The 24,597-nt window shown below is 36.3% G+C and overlaps 1 protein-coding gene across 2 annotated transcripts in view; it reads left to right on the forward strand.

The window, feature by feature from the left end:
- Positions 1 to 22,535, forward strand: part of RGS7BP (regulator of G protein signaling 7 binding protein) — a 38,042-nt gene extending 15,507 nt beyond the window's left edge. Inside the window, exons 3-6 of one of the 2 annotated variants that reach the window (XM_064641225.1) lie at positions 8,946 to 9,076; positions 17,262 to 17,406; positions 18,904 to 18,974; positions 21,544 to 22,535. In XM_064641225.1, the coding sequence (XP_064497295.1) occupies positions 8,946 to 9,076; positions 17,262 to 17,406; positions 18,904 to 18,974; positions 21,544 to 21,635 (439 nt within the window). In that variant the 3' untranslated portion in view covers positions 21,636 to 22,535. Of the gene's footprint in view, positions 1 to 8,945; positions 9,077 to 17,261; positions 17,407 to 18,903; positions 18,979 to 21,543 lie in introns of those variants that run through there. The other variant, XM_064641226.1, reaches the window with a different exon arrangement.
- The last annotated feature ends 2,062 nt before the right edge of the window (positions 22,536 to 24,597 follow it).

Raw genomic sequence — 24,597 nt, forward strand, 5'->3', positions numbered from 1 at the left:
CTGGAGTACTGTGTCCAGTTCTGGGCCTCTCAGTTCAGAAAGGATATTGAGGTGCTGGAGCAGGTCAAGGATGGTGAAGGGACTGGAGCACAAGTCCTGTGAGGAGAGGCTGAGGGAGCTGGGGCTGTTTAGCCCGGAGAAGAGGGGGCTCAGGCAAGACCTCGTCACTCTCTACAGCTACCTGAAAGGAGGTCATAGCCAGGTGGGTGTCGGTCTCTTCTTCCAGGCAATCAGCAGTAGGACAAGAGGGCATGGTCTTGAGCTCTGCCAGGGGAGGTTTAGGCTGGATATTAGAAAGAAATTTTTTACAGAGAGAGTAATCAGACATTGGAATGGGCTGCCTAGGTAGGTGGTGGATTCACCGTCCCTGGAGGTTTTTAAGATGAGTCTAGATGTGGCACTTAGTGCCATAGTTTAGTAAGCACAGCAGTGTTGGACTTGATGATCTCAGAGGTCTTTTCCGAACAGATCGATTCTGTGATTCTATGATCTTTTCTCTGGTTTTCTCATTCTGGTATATGGAAAATTAGAAATCTAAGTTACAAACAGGTAAAAGTTACCTAGATCACACAAATGCTTTATGGAATGCCTTTTGGAAAAACTATGTTGAAATTTATATTCAAAAAGGGTACTAGAGACAGAAGAAAAATGGAAAAAAGAAGTGTCATAAATCTAAGGAAACATCTGGTTTAGTGTCCTATGAATGGTCAACAGCAGATGGCATCACTTGTCTGCAGCAGAGTTCCTCCTGATTTCAGTATGTTAGTAGTTTGTTCTGACCTAGATCCTACAGCATCAAATAGCTGAAGCATTTAACTCTTTTCCAGGCCTTTCTGGAAAGTTTGACCTTATTTGTCTACACAGATCAGAACCAATTTCATAAACGACCCCACATCAGGTACTTGGCTTGATTTTCATAAAATCTCTGTACAACTGTTAACCAAAGAATCTGCACAGGAGTGTAAGTGTGAATCCCTACCATTTATGTTTTGTGGACTTCTGAAAGACAGAGTTTGTAAATTAGTTATTAATGAATAATAACTGATTAAGGGACATTTTAAAGAACATAGAAGCTTAGCAAAAGTCAAAGAAGAAATCCATAGGCAGCACAACTTTCAGCTGCCTGCAGTCAAGTTAAAAGAGGCTGGGCTTGAGCCTATTGGATCACACAAACTTATGTGTGCTGTCATTAGTTTTTTTCAGAGAAATTCATTTGAGGACAACTTGGATGATGACAAGGCAGGGTACTGAATAGGAATTTTTTTATAAACTTAGGAATTACTGCATATACAGCTAATCTGACTGCCTCCTTCTTGCTTATCACAGATTGTTTCTGGAAGGCCTGTGTCATGGTTTGGGTTTATCTGTTATTTGGCATCATATAATTTGAGGCTGTGAGATTTTTTGTTCAGCTGAGGCTAGAGCTAAGCAACACTGACTGGAGAGCTTGCCCAAAGATTTCTTTTATCTAACCAGACACCACCTTCTCAACAGGGAATCTGATAATATGCAGAGAGAAAAGCCCTGTTCAGCTTATGGTTGGCTAGTGCAGAAGTCTTACAGATTTTTCTAGAGTAAAGGCAAGGGACAGACAGCTAAATGAAAGAACGATGGAAAATGGGCTTAGAGTTAAGTTTCTGCAAAGACATAGCGGTCAAGTGCTGCATTTTTTTTTTAAATCTTATGATAAAAGCAGAATTGAAGACACGTGTGCCATTTCATTTGGAATTCCGAGTGCTTAAAAGTACCCTGTTGGGGATTTTAAGCTTAGTTAGGGTGGTAGTTTAGTCTTAGGCAGTAGCCAAACTCCCACCCAAGTGCTTGCTCAGTCACTCCTCAGCAGGACATGGGGAGAAAACAGGAAGAACAGGAATGAGAAAGACTGAGTGGCAATAAAGACAAGAGACCTTGCTTACAGTTGTTGTTGTGGGTAGAGCAGACTTGACTTGGGAAAGATTAACCTAATTTATTGACAATTAAAATAAAAATAATTACTAATGTAGGCAATGGGAAGCAAAAAGACAAACATTAAGCTAGCATCTTTTCTGACTTGTTTCCCAAGCTCGACTTCATTCCAGGCTCCTCTGCCTACCGCTACCGTCCTAGCACTGCAGGAGTGATGGGAATGGGGAGGTACAGTCAGTCCATAACTGACCTGCTTTACTTCTCCTACATCCTCACACTTTTCCTCAGCTCTAGTGTGGGCTTATCTGCAGGCAGCAGTCCTATCAGGAAAATTTGCTCCAGCATAGGCTCTCCACAGGTGGCAGTTCCTTCAGGAACATCCATCTGCTCTGGTGTGTTCCTCTCTGCGGGCTGCAGGGACAATCTATGTTTTCTGAATAGCATGCTCAAATAGTGGATATGCTGCAAAGTACATGCATAGCTCTTAAAACCAGTGCATGATACTTGTTTGCCTGATAAGGTAAAGTCAGGGATGTGAAAGAATCATAGTATTAATTAATTTTTAATTAATTAATCCATTTTAATGGTAAAGTTACTGCATCTGTAGTAATTATTTAATATAGTGAGTTTCCAAAAGAATTTTAGAACTTCAACATGAAAAAAAAACAGGGAAGCTTCAGTAACATATGTGATGCTATATTTTTTATTTGAGGGTTATTTCTGAAAAAGGGGAGCCCTCCATGAAAAGGAAACAACAGCATATTCAAAATGACTGTTTTTTGCAGACCATACATGGCCCTATAAATGGTTCTAGAATGGAGATATCTAAACTGCCATCAACCTGGGAGTTTGCAATGTCTCTATTATATGATTCACTGCATTGTGAGTTTATTGTGCTTTTTCTGTCATATACTCAGGTTGAGTCGATCAGCTGTATCAGAGTTATTGGAGATTTACACTGGTCTAACTAAACAAGATCTGATCACATGTCTTTGTTGTTGAGAGTGCAGTTGTAACTGCTTCAAAACAACAATCTGATTTAATAAAAACAACATTGCAATCATTTATGGTTCTACTAGAAAGAAAAAGCCCTGCTTTTTGCCTGCCTGGACTGGGGTGTGGCATAGAGGTTGTATGACAGTATTGCATTAGTAGAGAACAAAAAAACAACACACGACACTGAAGCTGACAGCGGTTTGTGTACATTTAAAATAACCCCAACAAATGGAAGGAACATAAATAACAATGTTTTCCTAATAATTGTTTTGAAGAAAACATTGTTGGATGACTTTCTGCCTATATTCAAAATGCATCAGCCAGTCTTCTGTTGCCTTCAAAGCTGCATAGTTATAAAGAAATAAACAATCTATTTAGGATACAAAAGCAGAGGAGGTTTAGTAGGTTGTTGCACCTGAGCCATAATCAGAGGGGTTCCTTGTGCTCAGTTAAGTGTATCTTCTCTGCAGTATTTGTCACATTTTTCATTGCAACAGAAGCTCCATATGTCTGAGGTAGGTCTTGTTCCCAGATCATCTTTTTAGCTGCTGTGTGTTTCTAAACTGCAAGTGTTTTTGATACTAAATTAAAGTACAATCTACAGGGTTATATTTGTGGACAGTGATTTCCCACAGCTCATCAAGGCAACTTGCATTCTTTTTCATAAGAGATACATGTATGGAGCATAAGGCAGAATTTGATGAATTAATTTTCCTTTGGCTTTTAAAGACAAACACTCTTCATTATATGTCTAGATAGTTCTTTCAGCTGATCGTATTTTAGAACTATTAATACTTTCCCTTGGAGTTAAGCATAGAATTTGTCTAAACAATGCTTTTTCAAAAAGATGTATCAAACCCTTCATGTAACATCACTACTCTTTTAACCAGAGATCGTCAATATATATATTTTTCATGTTGTTGATAGTAAAAGTAAAATACTGCTCTGTTGTAAATGTGTGACTAAAATTATGAGGTTAAATTCAGAATTAGACTATAATTGTTTTTTCAGTTTTATTGTCTTAAGTTTCACACATTTTAATGGAACTGTGAATGCTGGACACCTGTGGAAATTCAGAAAAATCTGAAGGTTATTTTCTTGATTGTAACCAACATTTTGGCAGTACAATAAAATCATGTGTCAAGTATTTTGGGGGAAAAAATATTCGCTCTTTACCTTTGCATTTAGGAAGGAGCATTTTAATAATGTTTATTCTTTTTATTCTTGTATTTTAAAATAATTATCAAAATAACTGCATTCAGCTCTCTTAACGGTATTGGGTACTATATGGTTGGTGTAAGAGCTCCCCCTATAGGTTTTATTTTAAATATCTGCTTAGGAAAATAAAAAGGAAATTCCACTTCTTGTCAGTGCTTTGTAAACATATTCATTTGAGCAACATGACCTGATCTTTAAATGTAGTATTTTATAGAAAGAAAGCTGTCTATTTTACTAATGGTCAAAATGTGAGACTGTAATGTTATAGATTTATTTATTTTTACAAAAAAATATATTTTTAATAGCAGTGTGGTAAACTGCATAACGTAAGCTACTGTTATATAAAGGAACAAAACACCGTTTTCACTTTTGTAACTACTTTAATACCTGTAGATATCAGACCTCTCAATCTACAGAAGTAGGGCTCACACAGCAGTATGAATTTCTCATAAACTGAGTAGTGTTCACATCTTTCAATAAGGACTTCTGCCTTTTATGGCACCCTGATGGGTATGGTACTCATGTGACAACTACAGAGATTCCTAGTAAGGAAGAGACAGGATATTTGAAAGTATTTTATATACAACTATCAACATAATTTAGCAGAGAGAGCAAAAAGGAAAATCAAAGCCAAATTATCTGCTTGTTTTACCTAGATATCAGCAAGTGTTTCTAAGTCAAATAAGTAATCCTACAGACCTTGTGATGGAACACGTCATTTTTGGTAGTAATAAGCTACCTATCTATCTGTCTTTAATACAGTTTTTAAGTCTTAAAAACAAAAAAAAAATCTTTGTGGGAAGGAACGTGTTCTCTTAGTTCAATGTGAAAATCAAAGCCTACTGTACTCTCATGAAGATCAGGCAGGAGTTACACCTGACGGTAGTTAAGCAATGTGGCAGCTTGCATGGACCTATAGACTTCAGCCTGCATGCAAAACATTTGCATAACACGTGCACCCATCTCACCGTTCACCCTTCTTATGTATGCATAAGACATGTGTCTTGCTGCTTCACTGGCAAGTGAGGAGGCTTTCTCAGATCCATGAAATTCCATAAATTCTGTCTTTGGTCCCTTCCTACATGGGCCATTCTCTGCATTCATAGGAAAGGCAGCAGCACTTCCCTGTCAGATGAAGTATTTCCAAGAAGCCACAACCTGTGTATCCAAATCCTTTGAAAATTACCAGTAACTCTTCATTTTACCTGAGTGGATAGGGAAAAGGAAGAAAATTTCTGTTCCACAATGGATGTGGGAAGTGAGCACAATTCCTGTTCACAGTCCTGTGGCAGCTGTGCTTGGAAGCCGATGGTGAGGTGCTAGTCTTTGTCTCAGGTGCAGGCGGTCAGTGCTGTGCTAGCTATCATATGCCCACCTGCACATAAGCTATTAAACAGCTCTGTTGAGAACACGATTTAGCACAGTACTGTATAAGATTCTGTTATATGGGATTACTCTTGAAAATCTTTACTGGTCTTCATAAAGAAATCAACCAGACTAACTGAAGCAGCTGACTGTGGGGGATGAGAGGGGTGATATTATCAGTTTGCTTGAACTTTTCTTTGTAAATAAATTTTTTTAGTATATGTGCTGCCAAAGTGAGCACTTGTAAATAAATATTAATTCGGTATATAGCTAATTAGTATTAGTTAATAATAAACATATCATAACCAGCATTCTGAAAGTTATGTCTGTACCAGTCCCCCATTCAGCATTTCTCATGACATGACATTGAACATACAGAATTAGAAATATGGAGAATTGAAATTTATAGCACTTTAAAGAGATATTTTAAGCCCTGTACACAGAATTCAGGGATTGTGAAAGAAATCTTTATGTGAATTCACATCAGCATGAAAATGAGGCCTATATACATGCATAGGAGAAAATTGTTTGGTTGCAAGCTAAAGGAATTCTTGTGGTCATTATTGTAATTAGATACTAATTAAATAGTTTGAGACAATCAGCGAGGGTACTGGCCTGGAAATAATTCTCTTTGTGTAAAGTTTTCACAATTAAAAATATTTTTCTTGGATGTCACTGCTGTTACTCTGGATTTGCAATTTAGAGAAACATTTTGCCTGCAGTCCAGTTACAGATGCTCCATATTCTTGAGAAAACAAGAATGGGTCAGAACATGCATATATCATCAAAGTGTCTGCGTCTTACTTCACTCTATTCATAAATGTACTTTGCAAGAAAAAGACATTAGATTTACAAGAGCAAAAAAATATGTATTATTGTGCTTTTGAATACTCTTCCAGCTCATTTGTAAATAGGAAGCCACTGAAAAATTTGAATTGGCTCATGAGCATCTTATATATAATTGCTGCTGCCTTAGTCTGCACAATAAAAAATTCTGTCACTAAGAGTAAAAAAGTTTTAAAAGTTTTCACCATTTTTGCTTCATAGAAATTTGATAGCCGTATGAGGCATGCAGATCCTGAAATCTTTTTGCCAGTGACAGCTAGAAAGGAACATTGCAAGTTGTAAATAAACATTGCAAACTGAGTTCCTGTAATAGCCATGACTTCTAAAAGATCTGAGTATTTCTAACATTTTAAATAGTGCAGTGAAAAATAGGACAGCCATAATCCAACTTTATCTAAATCTGCTACAAGGAAATTATCAATGTAGTTATTACTCCTCTTAGTGATAGAATTGTGGTTAAATAATACTAACTCTCACAAGAACTAGACAGATTCAGCATGACTTGCATGGGATAGTGGAGTAGAACTGCATCTCCGTTTCAGAGAGAGTACTCATCACTGAGGAGAAAAAGGTCACCATAACCATCCAAGGTGGCTATAATTTTTTGTGGGCTCCACTTTGCACAAGAACATGGAGGAATCACCTTCAGGTGGAATAGGCAAATCAATGGCTTCAGGACAGAAGAAACCCTGCTCTCAAAAAAAAAGTTTGGGCATCTAGGAAACTCAGACAGAAACTGAATGTGCTTGTGTGTATATTTGAGGGGCTCCAGGACCTAGGTATTACATGAAGTAAGCAATAAGTTTGATGACCAAAATTCTGGACCTGTGGATCTTGAGGATGGAAAACAAATGTGATTCTACACTCCTTACGTTTTTTTGTAATCCCTGTATTGGTAAGGACAGCTCAAAGGAAATTACTGTATATATGCTTACTAAGAAAAAGGCTGCAACAGTAAGGGATGGAAACAATGGGGTGGAGGGGGGAAACAGCTGTATCATTGTCTACTGCAATTCATGATACTGAACTTGGGAGTAATGTTCATTGAAAATTTAAGCATATTTGATACAAAAGTGTATAAAAAAATCTTATCTGTAAGGTAAAAGGTAGGACAAATCAGGATAGTAAAAGCCTCCAACAGTCCACATATTATAATGTGTTATAAATATATATTATGTTGATCATTTTGGCTGGACCCTGGATCTAGGTATAAATAATGATCTCTTAGGTCAGAAAGAACCCGTTTCACTAGTGTAAATAAACATTGTCTGCTGTAGGTCTCGAAGCCTTTGGCCTAGATTGGTATTAAGAAATTATTTGACCATATCAGCCCAATCTAGTGTTGCTGCAAATAAATTATCAGATAAGTTCCTTTGGTTCCTGTTAGGAAATCCTCACATCTACTTTTATTTCATATATAGGGGAATCTTTTGAAGTGTAAGTTTAACCACAGGAAATGCAATCACTTTAAAGAATGTTTGCAATCTTTTTATTTTGAAAGCTTCCTTTATATTATTTGTAGGCTAGAATTCTGTAAGTGTGCTGAATTTTTTTTTTTATTTTTTAGCAGTAGTATTCAGAAGTACCTTTAGGTTCAGCATAGTTAGAAAAGTAGGTTCCTCTAGTTATTATAAAAGTCAGTTTTGAGGGGTGTCTTGCCATTTAGCATCACTATGTAGGAAATGGGTAGTAAGAATGTCTGAAAATGAAATCTCTGAAATCCCAGTCAATCTTAACTGCTTACTGCCCTATTGAAAGTACCTTCACAATGAGCGTTGAAAACCTAATTATCAGGGATTACTGGCTAAATCACTTCATTAGCACTTACCAAAACAGTTCTACAGAATACTTTATAATAAAGAGTGTTTGTACTCGTGTAGCATACCCAGCCTACAAAATTGATATTTAATGTCTGATTTTACAACCAGGCATGAGAATTGGTTCCTGGATCTGGGTAAATTATTTTCTTAGTTTTCTGAGCAATTAATTGGAGGTGTACAATTACTCTTGGTTTCTATTTTTGTTTTCAAGATTGTTACTACTTCTCTGAAAAAAAAGTCTTGTGCATCCCATTCTCCTCACAGTGCAGTATCACATAACTACTAATTTAAACATGGGGGGAAAACAAATTCAGGCAGAATATATAGAACTAAAACTGACTTGTTTCTGATGAGAGTGTCTTCAAAGTAGATTGATTATGCCTGATCCAGAATTTTGAACCTCGACTGTTAAAGTGGCCCTGGTGTCTCCTGTGTCTGTGTCAAGACCAAGAGTAACTGAAACTGGATGGCAAAAGAACTCTTCAGTCTCACAGGAAATACTTATCCAAAGCTTTGAAAGAGGAGAAAATAGTCACTTATTTACCCCTTTTCTGAAAATATGCAGAGGAGACAATAAGGACATGTAATCTTACTGAAGACAATCCAGCTTTAGCTGTGTTAAGCCTAGAGCTTTACAGATCTAAAGAATTGTTTGTAAATACAATTCAGTAGAAACTGCTTAATAGTTTGTGAAGCAGATTCTGATGTGTTGCTTCCATCAGTAGGTAAGTGGATTTGATGACCCTTGCATACTTCTAGTCTCTTTCCTAACTAAATTATTCTCTTTTGCTACAGCCCAGAAGATGGTGAAATTCATCCTGAAATCTGTAGGCTATACATCCAGTTGCAGTGTTGCTTAGAAATGTACACAACAGAAATGCTGAAGTCCATATGTCTGCTAGGATCACTGCAGTTTCATCGGAAAGGTATTGAATTGCACAAATATTCAGATGCTGATTTTGAAAAAAAAACCAATATTTTACAGCAATCTGGGTACTCATGAAAGACAAAGCACTGTTTTGGCTGGGGTAGAGTTAATTTTATCAACAGTAGCTAGCAAGGGACTATGTTTTGGATTTGTGCTGGAAACAGGGTTGATAGCACAGGGGTGTTTTAGCTATTGCTGAACAGTGCTTGCTATCAAGGCCTTTTCTGCCCCTCACTCAAACCCACCAGTGAGAAGGCTGGGGGTGCACAAGGTGTTGGGAGGGGACACAGCTGGGACAGCTGACCCCCACTGACCCAAGGGATATCCCAGATCATATGGCATTGTGCTCAACATATGAAGAGGGGGGAAGATGAAGAAGTGGGAGGACATTCAAAGGATGGCGTTTGTCTTCCCGAGTCATCCTTACACATGGTGTAGCCTTTCTTTCCTGGGAGTGGCTGAACACCTGCCTGCCAATAGGAAGTGGTGAATGAATTCCTTATTTTGTTTTGCTTGCATGCACAGCAGAGTCTTCTGAGATATTAAACTGTCTGTATCTCAACCTACAAGTTCTCTCACTTCTACCCTTTCAGTAGACTCCCTATCCCACTAGGGGTGAGCAGTTGAGCAGCTCTGTGGGGCTTCGTTACCAGCCAATGTTAAACCACAACAGGCACCAAACTATAAAATGAACTATACCTATATATAGGTTTTCAGCTACTAAAAAAGGGCTCTTTTTCTGTTTATCATTATTCTTGCAGAAGCGTGTCTTATCAGGGATGTATCACTAATGTCCTTGCGGTTTAGAAGTCTGATTTTTTTTTTTAAAAAAGTGTAGTCCCTGAAGTTTTAGCTGTCATTAGTCAGACCAGTGGGCAAGCTTAGTAATTTTATTAGAGGTATTTGCTGGGTATAATATTTGAGGTCAAATGTTTGATAGAGCTGTATGGCATGGTTTTAGTACTAAACTGATTCCTTACTATCTCTGTTTATTTATCCAGCAATGCTATTTTATAGTTTTCTGAGTTTTGGCCAGGACAAGGTTAATTTTTTTGCAATAGCTGGGAGGCATCAGGACTTTAATGTTATTCAGTACCACCTCATGTCACTGCCAGGGGTAGGGGAAAGGGACTCTCAGGCTTATGTGGAGGAGAGCGTGGCTTCTGCTCAAAAAACGTGGCAGGGAGCAGGGAGTCATTCACTTCACTTGTCTTGGGGTTGGTGGTGAGCATTTTTGCATGTGAATCACCCACTCTTTTTCATACTTTTCTTAATAGTATTGTTGCTGTTCCCATCCATTTTCTTATCTCATTGCTGTTTCCAGTAAATTGTTCTTATTTCAGTCTATGAACTTCACTTTTTGTGCCTTGGTTTCTCAACTCCATTCCACCTCATCAGGGAGGGGAAAGAGAAGGGGAAGAGAGAGAGAGCGGTGTGTGATTTGGCAGAGTCTCAGTGGGGTCACTGAACCACAACAATAACAGAAGACTGATAAGTGTCATTAAAAAGCTGCCCACTTTTATAGAAGTAGTTAGCAGATTTGGAACTGAAATCTACCTCGCAGAGTATTTTTACACACAGAGGAGATGTCCTCACTTCAGTGAAAATGCATCTCTAATGATTTCATATTTGATTAGCCTCCTGAAAGGAAGATGTAGAAATGCTGATAATTTACTGGATAGTTCACTTAGTAACCTAATTGATCAGTGATGGCACATGCTGATTAGGACTGTATCTGTGCTGATTGTAACTACTCTTTCCCTAGATAATATCTCAGCAGAATATACTAGGTAAAGACAAGACAAAACTCTGTTATGAACTGTGATAAAGGCCTTGTAATGAACCTTGTGAATTTCCTGTCACACCGAAAGGTCCTGTAATGTATTTTTTTTGCATTGAGCCAGGGATATTTGGTATTTTTGTTATGGAAGTAAGAATGAGAGGTTTATAACTGCTTAACTGAGCTTCTCAGTTATTTATTTCAAGTCAAAATAAATCTATAGAACAAGAAGAGAGAGTTAACAGCTATTGTATAACAAGATGCCAGTAGCTTTCACAATGAATCAACCTTTTTTAGGACAGATTTTACTAAATTTCTTAGCACTGGTTACAGTTGTCAAACCATCTTCTGTAACTGCTGAAAGAAAATAGCTTGAAGTGACTTGAGTAATCCCAACATGTCTTGTCTCTCCCTTTTGCTTCTGGACAGAATCTACATTAATAACTTAAACTAAACAACAAACTGTTAGAAGTCTAAAGTTGGATGAGTTGCAGTTTAGTTCCTATCTGGCAGTACTTTCGATATACACTAGTTCCTCAACCTGCTATAGAGAAAGTCTTGGTAGCTATTCTGCCATTGCTAAACCGAGTGACTTTTGTCCTGTATCCATGTAAAGATAAACACAGTAACTTGGCTCCAAGCTTCTGGGACATCCTTTGAAAAAAAACTCATAACAGGCAAAAATTTTATGATGACAGGGATTCAAATAATTTGAATAGCCAACAGAACATTGCTCTTTTGTATTAAATACCTGGTATTTGCAACACCTAAAAGTATTGTAAAGACATCATGCAATAAGGGAAATTCCATTTCTGTATTAACTATTTTTTCACAGTGAAGGTAGCTGTATGCTAGACAGGCACCAAAAGGGGCTGTGAAATATCCATTCATGGAGATACTGTTAACTCAAACCTGAACAGTCTGATGCAAGTTGACTCTGCTTTCAGTAAGGTGTTAGGCTAGATGACTTTGCAACCTATTTATTCTGTGTTCTGATAAAACATAAAGTTTTCAAAGGAGTATAATGAGCCCATACCTTTGTTTAATTTCTTTACTTACAGAGAATGATACTGCAGTGTAGGCAAAGTGCATAAATTTATCTCTAGGGAGGAAAGAGACAATAATTTCACCATTATAAAATATATTGTGATATTACTAGTATATAACTTTTTTACTTTTTCACCAGTTTTTCATCATCTGAATGACCATATTAAAAAAATAAATTCTTGTGTATTAAGAGTACTACCCCTATAGTCTTTGTTTAATCCATAAATATGTATGTCTGATGTTCTTGCTGTATCTTGAAGAGCATTTCTGAAGATAATATTTTCTATTGGGATGTAATATTTTCTAATCCTCTTAACTGTTGGACAAGTTGTTTGTTAGGTTTTTAAGTCTCCGATAAGATTTCACTAATTTATGTTCTTACTCAGAAGCCAGCAGAGGATCAAGTAAAATGACATGCAGACTGTTCTTGGCAACCTGTAGCTTATATATAATAATTATGGGTATTGGTACCTTAATCAAAATTCATCAAACAAATTATAGAACTGATAAAGCTAAGGCAGTGGGCTGATGCTCTTTTCCCAAGAGAAGCTCAGCCAGTGCTCCCTACTAGGAAACAGATGCTCTTAATCAAACACAACACAACAATTATCTTATCCTTATCTTTCTTTACTACTGAACAGATATTCCTTTATTTACTGTATAGTGTATATCAAGCTTCCTGTACAGAAATTTCTTGCATATTTACAATGCAAGATTAACTTACTGCTGTCATAGAACCTTTACTAGAAAAATCAGATATTCTGTTATTTCTTTGAAATTTAACTGTCACAGTGGGGGCAAAAGACATTAATATTTGCAGCTGTGTTATACAGTAAGTAAACTGAGGTAAGTACTCTTTAAGAATTATTTTTTTAAAAATACGTACGCCACAAAAGCCCAGTTTTGAAAATATACTATCATTCAACAGTTCAACATTCAGAAAGTTTGCAAGGGGCACAAGGAATCATGCCCAAATATCCTTAATTCAAGATTTTTGTAGTTACTAAGCTTTTGGTTACCTGATCATATATTTTGTTACTCCTTTCCACAATCCTAAGAGTCCTGGCTAACTAATACACGTATTCTACTTGAACACACATCTTTCTTTTATCGTAATTGTTTAATATAATACATTGTATTTATTGCACATGATTCTCTTCTAAAGGCAGAATCTTTCTATTCCTCAGACCTTGCTCAGTAACTCACACACTAATAGGTGTATCTTCAGAACTGCATAAATAGCAATTTCTCCCCATTGTAAAGAGACATTAAGCTAAAAAATGCTAATTTAGAATCTGAGAATTAGAATTTAATGGAAAGTAAGATACTCTGAAGAAACTTAGGTACCTCTCTGAAGCATTTACAAAATTCAGTTGTCATTCATTTAAATGTTGTATGTGTACCTATTGACAATTTTAATTAAATAAACAAATTCTACTGTAGCTATTGAAAATTGTTGGCCTACTTTCTGTCCACGGAAGCTGCTGGATGTGATTATCATTTTTCAAAATTAACATGGAGGTTGTCAAGGTTGCACATTGAGAAAATCAAGGACTGCCTCAGAGTTCGTAAGTGCACTTCAGCATACATTGTGTACACAGCCACAAATACTTTGGGGTCAGAGGTTTTCATTGCATTTTTAATATGCAAGCATAACAGATAAAAAATCTTTACTACTTCATATATTCACGACAGTAATTCCTTTCCTTGTTAGGAACTGTAAAACATTATTATAATAATGGAATAATGTGTCATTGTGGAAGTGCACACTACCAAAGTTTAATGTCTGTACATGTTTACATAGAAACCAGGAATTTCTTAGGATCATCTACAGATCTAGTTGACTTGTTGGGTTATATAATTGCTTATATCAGAAAATATTTTTTAAACCCTAGATTGTATATTGCGATATTGTATATTGTATATTAGCTAGCTGTGCAGCATTTGAGCACTTTAATATTGAAGAGAGCAAGCCCATATAACAAATCAAAGGCAAGATGGGACAATTAAAATGAACTGGAGGTGTTTTCCAGAGTTCAAAACATGCTGTAAAAATAAAGCTACATTGTCAAAGTAGTACAAGGTGAAACTGGTAGCTGTTTACTCTGAGTTTTAAAAGAATGAGTCTCTGCTCATATATAGTTACAGGAATATATTATTCTTATGGTCCAGAACCTGTTCAATCTGCTGCTATATTGTGTGTATTCTTTAAGAATAAGTCAGTGAGACAGTCTCCAAGTTCCACAGGTCCCAAGTGTAATTCAAGAATTAAGTACATCAGACTATTAACTATATTGTCAAATACTTTTTTTACCTCCTACACAATTCTTTCCTATTCCCCTTTTAGGTTCTCCTGTTCATGTACTTAAGCTGTGATTTATAGCTTGCACATTTTTCCTTAGTTGCTAAGTTAGAAACCTGATGCAAATGCTGCCTTCATTTTGAGAGAGGGATTCTTTCAACTTTGTTAAATGCAGATATTCCCTTCAAAGATCTTTCTAGTTCCTCTGCAGTGAAATCCAACTAGCTCCAAGGGACATATAATAAGGATTTTTTTCTTTTAATTTTTTTCATTCATCACAGTTTCTGTGCAAATTAGGTGATGACTAAGAGTTGGTGGATAGGGTAGCATGACAGAGGTCACCACAGAAGCAGTAAGAGGCACAACAAGTAAGACACATAAAACACTGTGGTCACAGGTTATATATGAAACCTTGCTGAACTGATAATTTTCTGCTCTTCTATTTACCCTCACTCAAGTTTGATCCTCAGCATTATTTAATTGAATTAATTTAATTTCATACCAAAGTATTTCACTTCTTAAAGTGAAGGGGAAAAAAAAGAGATTAACTACTGGTAAGAAGAGGAAGAATACATCATTGCAACTGAAATTATTGAAAAATCTTTCCACTGACTAAGTTGAAAGTCAAATTTACGGTTTACATCCATTCATAAGTGTGTATTACAAAAGATATCCTTACCTACTACTGGAGGGATGAGAAGATTAAAGAGCTTTTGTTTCTCTGTAGGCTGTGACATGTGGTAGGAATGTTAAGCATGAGTCATACATTATTCAAGAAAAGCCTTTATTATTAGCTGACTATTTAATTGTTTTCAAGTGACTGAGTTTATGATCTGAAATTCAAGAAAGACTTCATGAATTGCTCACAATACAACAGAATTACTGGTAAAGAGCTATTCTCAGTGGAAAAGAGATCTGCTAAATCTGCAAGAGCTTGCCTCTGTGCTAACAAAAAGAACATTTCAGTCTCAGTGCTTCTGTTCTCAAATTGTGAAAAAGAATCTTTATTATTATTTCATCTAGTGCTTTCATCTGGTGTTATTGTTTCTTTTGAAACACCTTTCACATCCCTGAAGGATGCATCTATAGACAGGGTTGTTCTTGAGAGTATGTTGCCAAAGGTCAGGTCAGAGTTCCACCATTGCACTTCAAAATAATGGGACAATTCATTAATATCCAGTTTCAGCCTTGTGATATTGGTGGCAAATTAGATGCTTTACATGAAACCTCTTTTATGAAAAAGCAAAAAGTGAGATATTGGTAACTTTATGTTTTGTTATGGGCTTACTGTAATGGGAAAAAATAACAAATAATGAAGCTTATATGAATGAACACTGAAAACTGTACAATAAGAACTACCTTAAAATAACAGTAGAAGCTTCAGTTAAGAATAAGAAAATTTTAAGTTATACCTACAGGGTGATACAGAGAAAAACATGTAATCTGGGAAGTAGGCTTAGTCTGCTGTTCCACAAGCAACTGAGTCAGCATTCAGCATTGTAGCTTGTAACCAACAGGAAGGTCTTGATCCCTTCCTCTCTGTCTCCCCTCCCTTACAGTGCCTTCACTGCTTACTCCCACTATTTCTGACCATATGATCTTCCTCTGGCACTTGCTCTTGAACATGTAAGGTTCTTGACTGATCTGACCTAAACCACTTCATCAGAAAACTTCACATTTTATTTTTCATTTGGGTAATCTTCTACCATTTGATGGGCTAAAGTGGATCACAGAAGGACTTGGCAAAGCCCAAGTTAGCAGGGGATGCCAAAGTAAGCAGCAAAGAAAGGACACAGAATATTGTTCTTTTATGGAGGGTAAACTTATTATATCAGGTCATGCACCCTCTTAGATTCAGTTAGATAACTTAGTTGGAAGGAAAGCTGGGAAAAGGGCTTCCTACTGGCTTTAAAGACTAATGAAAACACGAAGCAAGTGTCTTCTGCAGCATAAGTAACATCTAGTTTGACATTTCAGGCAAATAGCTAAGAACAACTTTTTTTTTTTTTTTTTTAGCAAAGGAATAATTTACCTGAATACAACAGTTTAGAGAACTTACCCAAAAAAATTATCTTAAAATCCAGGAATTTTTAGATTTTAAAAAAGAAGGTTACATGCCTGATAGCAGGAATACTTGTGATGTGGAAGAGCAGTATAGCATGGTATGCAGCCTTGGTCTCTAGTGTCCCAGGAAAATGCGCTATGTCAGCACTGCTCTACTGGCTGGTCTTGTTCTTCATGTTCTTTGCTAAGCCTTTCAGGAATTACTTAGGTGTGTCCTGATGTAAAAATTTTTCAAATTAAAAAAATTGTGAAATGAAAGACATTTCCTGCTCAATGTTACGTACTAGTGGTTTAAACATTGACACTTTTTCCTCTACTTTTAGAAAGTTTTATTTGTTACTTTCTGAGATTGTTTACTGCATTTCCTGAGAGAACTCAGGGGAAAAAATTTGACACAATCCATACCCTTTATCCCATCGTCTCTCTGACAAAAGCCCTGGAAGATCTGTCATGAAGCCCCCATTCAATTTCAACACTGAATTTCATTTTCATACAATGAGCATGAATTAGGTAAGCATCAGCATAGAAACTCAGAATACAATGCATTTGAGCTGTGAGTGGTGGCAGCTGTGTAGTCATTTTAAATGACAAAGTACAAAATTTCACATATTTGTCTTTTGTTTTCCCTCAGTATTGCTGTAGTACTAGGAGACATGGTTTGCAGTGTTCTTTAGAGTCAAAGTTTCTGAAGTTGTTTCCAGAATGTGTGTTGTAGTTTCCTTACTTACTTTGTTCTGTTTTGTCCTCTGGCCCTTAGTTTGTGTTGCATGTGAGCCACTGGAGTTTAACTGAACCCCTTGAAATCGGTGAGAGTAACATATGGCAGCATTCTGGTGTGGTCTGTTCTCTTTCTGAACAGTTCTTGCATTCAGTACTCTTTCTCTCCATTTTTATTGTGCAAAATCAACCTCAAGGCATCAATGATATAATCTGAGTATCCATTTTAATCAATAAATAATGGGGATACATGTTTGTTTAAATATTTTAAAGGAAAAGAACCTTGTGGCCCACCCAAGATTCTAGATATTAAAGTGGAAGAGAGTTCTGAAGTACCTATTTTAGAAGACATGTCATCACCAACAGATGTTCAACAGCATCTATGGCAGGTTTCCACAGATATTGAAAACACTGAAAGGTATGTGTGGCACTTCATTCCTGAACAAAATTAAAATTTCATCTAGGGTTTATTTAGTCTTTTTTAATTTGACAGCCAGTGTTGCTACTATAAAAAGTATAAGTAAATCAAATAACCTCTTAACATTTCTGTTACATTTAACATAATTCAGAGCAACTTCTAAAAGAAAGGCTAAGACGAGTGACATGCTTTATTAGGCTAATTGCCAGAAGGTAACTGTCAAAAAAAGAGGGCAAAATTATATTGCTGGTGGGCCAGGCTCTCTAAAAGAAGCAGCTTTTGCCTCATCTTGAGTGGTTTCTGATTTTGTACCTGAAATCTGCTGGACTCCTGTTCTGCGTTCCTAATTCAAAAGCACTGAATCTAGTTCATTTCTGCCCATAATGTTGAGTGCAAAAGCCTTAGGAGGGGAGAGGAACATAATCTGTAGGTTACCCTCTTAACTATGCAGTTGAAAAACAAAAATGAGACCCTTTTGTAGAGAGTAACCTTGATGGCCAACATTTCTTTGCAAAAATTCCTATTTCGAGGGCTTTGCATATTAATCTGATGCTGAGATTTGAATGGTTATCATGCTTATTTACATAAAACAAAGTTCTTTTTTACTGAGAACATAACTTGGAGAATAGAACTGAGCAATTTTTTACTAGTCACATGGCTTCATTTCTAAGAACTATTTTATATGTAGATGAATGAAGCAAGACCACATTGGTTTTAAATCCTGAAAGCATTAAGACATTACAAGCTTGCACACAAAATTGCTGGTCTGCTGTCTACCAGTAAAACAAGAACCTTTTTGAAATTTCTGGCCACATTCAAAACATATCCTTATGTTGGTTGCTTTGGAGATAATATTTTGTTATAATATTTTCCATCATCTGCCTTTCAGAAAAACTAATGCCAGAGTCCTCCTAAGATAGGTGGGAGTGACAGCTCTGTTTTTTCAATTGTCATTTAATGTGCAGGGGACTGAAGTATCATGGATTAGCTACATGTACTATAATTTTCTTCTAAACAGTGAAACACGTTCATGGCTTAAGCTACAAAATGCTGACAAGGAGTACAAAGTTGACATTAGTACTAGCTTGTGATAGTTTTATGGAATATTGTGTATTTTGTCACTGGGATCACATCATGCCCACCAAGTCATTTAATAACTCAAGTGTCAGAATAGATCATAAATTTGAATCAGAAGCAACTAGTTTAGTATCAGGGTAGTGTGAAAGTGCTCCCTTATTAAATCTATTGCCCTTTCTTTTGGTATGCATCTTCTGATATATGTTTGGAAACCGAATGCTTGCCCCGCTGATTGTTGTATTTCATCATCGTGGCTAGGCTTCGTGAATGAAGATTTAGGAAGGCTCTATCCACGTTTGTTATAAGATTGTTGTATTTATTGCTCCATTATTTCAGCATATAAAGCTATACTGTGAGCCACTCCCCATTCAGTCTTCAACTGCCGTTCTATTGTCTCTCTTTTAACTGTTGTATCCACAGAGATATGAGAGAAATGAAAAACCTTTTAAGCAAACTCAGGGAGACTATGCCTTTACCACTGAAAAATCAAGGTAGGTTTTGAATTTTCTTCATGTAAGGAAAATTACGATAATTAAAGGTTTTGACTTCCGTTAAATACAAAAAATCTAGGAGTTTTTCATAGAAATAACAAGAAGAAAAATCTAGGCAAAGTCTCTTCCCTACTGATTCATTGGAGCCCAAATTTAGTATGTGGTCTTTGGCCTCTCGAGTTTCACATGCGTATTCTGGAATTTTATAGAAACAGCATCTATACATAAAATAATAGACATTTCCTGGTGACATGAAGGCAGAAGCACAACTAATTCCCTGTGTAAGGAGTTCTTCTTTTTCAAAGGTAATGAAGGTCTAAAGGGATCCTACTGAGTGATGGCATTTGCCTCACCCCTGCAAGGCTTGTAGATTCTGTGACATGCCACTGACTCTATGCAGAAAAGCTACTCGCTTTGAGATTGTTAACAGTTGCTTTTCCCAGTAGCCAGCTGTAAGGATCTCCAGCCTATGCATGTATTTAGCGATGGGCCTTCATGTTGTTGTCCAGCAGCGTTAAATACTTCACATCTGCAGGAACTCTCTTTGTTCGTGAGAATGACATTAAAAAGATAATGGTTCCCTTTTTGATTTCTTCTTGATAAATGGGTATTTCTTAAAGGCCATGTAGTTTTGCACAGTGGCAGACAGTGACGTATGCCTAATGTGTCCCAGATCTTGTCCCAAGTAACTAAACAGTCTTGCATTCATCGTAATACAGTAATAGATGAATATAAAATAATTGGGTTCATTATACAAATAGGAGTTCATGGCAGGATGGCTTGATGGAAAACCATGTGAAAGGAAAAAGGCAATTGCTTATGATACATGATAGGTATTTACCACTGTAGAGACTGGAAAAGTGACAAAAAGTCTATGCCTATCCTGGAAGAAAGGAGTGTGCTGGAAATAAGGAAGGAAAAGACAAATCGAGGGGATGTAAAGCATAGAGAACCTGAGTTCAGAACAGAGATAAAGGCGCACAGAATTCTTCTCTGCTGCCTGGTGTCCAGACTGCCCCTCAACACTGATCAGAATATCACTGACCACCTGTGCAGCAGGATAGGAAACATCCTAGAGTTTAAAAGCTCTGAGTCATGCTCCAGAATCAGGTAATCCTAAATGGTGTTTTTGCAGCGCTCTCAGTCTCCAACTGTGATGATAGTTTACAGATGACCTCTGAGAATGGATGCCTCAGGAATGGACAGTCATACTCATTATTCATACAGTACTTAAAATTGTTGAAATAATCCAAGACCTGTAATTAATGAAAGCTAGATAACAGTACAAGTAAATAGAAAAAACCAACATTATAGATAATTAATATGGTCTGGATGGCAATTTTGATATTTATGTGAATCACAACTATTGATTATGAGATGAATGAATGCCATTGAATGTGTTGATCTTTGCAAATGACCAATCCTGCTCTCAGTAAATGAGTATTTTGCTGTTGGTTTCGGTGACAGCCAGAATGGAGTTAAGATGGCAAGCTCACAAAAGTTTTGCATAATGTTACTGACTGCTCACAGACCAGGTTTTTATGTATGAAATTCTCTGAAGTGACAGCAGGAAAATTACTGTTGTAGTTTGTAAGACTGAGTCACAATATTAAATGATCTCTTAGCTATGTTCTTGTAGTGAAGTATTCATGTTACAGTAGTGTCTATACTCCACAATCAAACCACATCACTGATGTAACCAGAATAGGAATATGATGAGGCATAGATCTTAGCCTGAAACCACGCTTGAAGATGGCTCAAATTCAAAGTGAACTTAAAATTTGTGAGGTAGCTCACTGACACTATGTGAGTTAATGTATAGGCACTAATACATACATTTTGTAGTAATTTAGAAGGAATTAATATAAAAGGTAGAAAGCTAACAAGTGGTAACTTTCCCAGGCAAATGTTTTTGTATCTCGATGTGCCAAGAAGTTCCTGTGTTCCAGTTTTAAATGGAAATTCTCCCAGATATGCACAAGTGGCCACTCAATAGTGGAGATTTTTATGTTTAAATTAAGCCAGAATTTTACCTTAGGATTGACATTTCCAAACTTGCATGTCTGCAAGATCTCAAGCTACTTATACATTATTAATCCATGCAGGAATATTGTGGCTCAGGTATCCCAGCGGTGGAGGTGTGATTTCATTTAGGTTTCATCACTGAACTGGTGTTCTTCTTGCCAAAATGTCTGTTGTATTATTATTATGGAGATCCCGTTAATTAGCATTGTAAGACTTAAATACAAATATTGGATTATTATTATTTGCTCTACGCCTTGAACTATGGGACCTATTACATCATGGAAAGGGTTCTCAAGGATTGGAATAGGCTGCCTATAGAGGTGGTGAAGTCACCATCCCTAGAGGTGAAATGACTGTGCATGGCACATAGGGTTAATTGACAAGGTGGTGATTGATCAAAGGTTGGGCTCGATCTCAGAGGACTTTTCCAACCTAAATGATTCTGTGATTCTGAGATATGTAGGTGCTGTTAGGACGCATAAATGATATAATCTCTTTTGTGCATTTACATGCTTGTGTTATAATGTGGGATTTTTCATCACAGATGATAGCAGCCTCCTAAACTTGACTCCATATCCATTGGTAAGAAGACGGAAGCGAAGATTCTTTGGATTATGTTGTCTTGTCTCAAGTTAGAAGATTAAGCACAGAAGCACCAAGAAGATCATGACTTTAATTAAACCACTGTTATTTGACCACTGAAAAGATGAACATTGCTCCTCTTGATTATAAAGTACATTTTCTACACTACACTATTCATTTTGCTCTTCTGCTCCCTCCTCATCTTCAAATAAGGGATTTCACAGTGTAAAATTATGGTGATCAAAAAACAGCTGTGGAATAGATCTAGCATATTTAAAACTTTTTAAAGTATGTTTTGCATGCTTACTTTTAATTGCTCAAAGAAGACACATGAATTATGGTTCATAGATAATTTTAAGAGGTTTTTTTAATTGTTTGAATTGCTGCTAAAAGTTTGTGCATAGTACAGTATTCTTAGTATCATAATGAAATATTTGGTCATACTCTTAACAGTCTTTAAGCATAGAAAACTATTTAACAGCAAAAGTATTAAAGTTCTAAAACATTCAAACCATATTGTAACAGAATTTGTCAAAATCTCCAGTTGCTTTTTGTGCTCACATTTATATTTAGTCTTCCAATATATCTCAATTTAAAAGCTTCATAGAAAAGTATCTTAATTTATGATACACAAATCATAAATGAAAATAGTTAGGACTGTAAATACAGAGAAATCATAATAACTGCATACTGTACAATGCATAGAAGCAACAGATTTCCTTTTAAGTCAATAGTATAACTACAAGCATTTGGAAAAAATAAATAATTTATTAAAAGGAGGTATTAAAATAAACAATGTAAAACACAACACCAACCCATTTTGTTTCCAATAGAATTCAAAGCATGGTGTCTGCATATCACTAAGTCTAAAACTTATAAGGCATGCCAGAATCATCTGAGACTGTAAGATATTAAACAATTTACATTGTTAATAAAGTTTTTTATTTAATTAAATATTGTTTTGTTTCTAGTTGTATTGCTGGACTACGTTTTGCTAATTTTGCTGTCAGAGTACTACACAAAGTTTTGATAATGTTTCCATTTTAAGAAGTATGTTTAGAAAGATAAAAAATATGGAGCATATATAAATACTAAAATGACAGCTAGTAGAAGCAGTAGATATGAATAGGTAGACTCAATGTACTGATATTTCAAGATGATAGGCAAGACACCAGAAATAAACTTGTGCTAGACTGCAACACTATGAAACCCATAGCAATCTGTCAATGCTGTGCACGTCAGCATACCCTTGTAGTCAATAATAGTGACTCATAGCCCTTTATTCCACCATGACCCAGCATGTCAAAAGAACCAAAACAAAGGTTTAGTGCTGGTAAGGAGGTTGTTGTGTCCTTGCCACAGGAAACACCTATACAGTTAAATTCACTGTCAGTTTTTTGGTAGGATATTAGTACACCCCCTAAAGCAGTTTGTTAGGGATAGCTGTTCACTGAACTGTATCTGGCAACTAAAAAGTTTGCTGTGACCCATTTTTCTACCAAGTTTTTCTCCTGCTGTTTGCTGAGAAAGGGTGGAAAAGCCCACACTGTCAGAAATATTAACATACTGTTTATAGCAAAGACCAAAAATTCAGATCTAATTACCAGGAACAGAAGGCAGGACTTTTTCTTCCAGAAGAGCCACACCACTCCCAGATTAGACATTCGTGTAACTGAGCTTCCAGCATTTCTCTGGAAGGATATTTTTCTTGTCAGTCAGATAAAGCAGAGTCTTTTAGTTTTTTGCAGGTTGGACTGGTCTGTTCACCTTTCACTCCCCCAGAGAGAAAATACATTTTTGAATAATCAGGCCAAGAAATAAATATTTTAAATGCAATAAGGACAAATAAATTTAAAATGCCCTTATGGAACTTGTGAGTTTCCAAAATTAATTCCATCTGAATTTAGCATGGCTAAATTCTTTAAATAGCACAGAAACAGGTAACTGCAATGTGTTTGAAGATTTCAGGTCCTGAACTATTCTTAAGCATACATATTCTTAAGCACCTAAACTGGGGAGATCCCTACGCACTCACGAAACTGTGTGCTTGTGAGAACAAATGCATTTTTAAGAAGAATGGAATTAAAATCCATAGCACAGTATTTTTTCAAAGTTAATTCTTTGAAGTCTTCTCCACATTTCTCATTAACATTGTCCTCATTAATCAGAGCTGTTTTCTGTAATAGGCAGCACTGACATGTTTTCATTAGGAGTCTCAAACCAAGATATGCTCCATGACTCCATCCCCACAGGTACGCTAGGTTTTGCAACTGTTAAAGCTTTGGAAAAACAACTCCTGATGTCTAATGGATATTAAAAATATTGTCTAGGAATACAATCAGTAATTACAATTAACCAATTAACTTTTGTTCATAAGTGAAAAAGACATTAATGCCAAAAAAAAGGGGTATGAATGCAAGACTGAATATGCTGCGATACCATGAGAGAGGAAGGGAGAAAGAAACTTTTACACAAGACTTAGAAGTCTTGCAATATTGGTACACAGAGAGAAATACCCATAGGTGGTCAGCGTGATGCCTTTTTTCAACAATTAATTTGAAAGGAAGATGGGCAGAGTAAGCAGTAACGTGTCTAGCTGAGTACCTGCTCACACATCATCACACAGAATTTAACATAACAAATTACGTGACAGCTTATATCTCTGTATTTTAACCATGCCTGTTGGAATGGAATATACATTAATTAGACAAATGTATAAATATTTTAATTCATTTTACAAATCTTGACATCAGTCATATCACAATGAGTTGCACAACTTGAGCAGATTCTGTGATGGATAGACTTGCATTGCACTGTATTGAAGTGTACAGTAATATGTGCATCCTAGTACCTTTTGTTATTCTGGAAAATTCAGCAGTGTCTTTTCTTCCTGAATTAAAGACTATTAAAATTTCAGTCTTTACTCATTTTGAAGCCTTTCTATACTTCTAAGCAATTTAGCAGCTTATCTGAAGCCTTTCGTCTTTATTATACCTTCTACTAATCCTAATGGACA

Source organism: Pseudopipra pipra, chromosome Z, assembly GCF_036250125.1.
Source record: "Pseudopipra pipra isolate bDixPip1 chromosome Z, bDixPip1.hap1, whole genome shotgun sequence".
NCBI classification, from domain to species: Eukaryota; Metazoa; Chordata; class Aves; order Passeriformes; family Pipridae; genus Pseudopipra; species Pseudopipra pipra.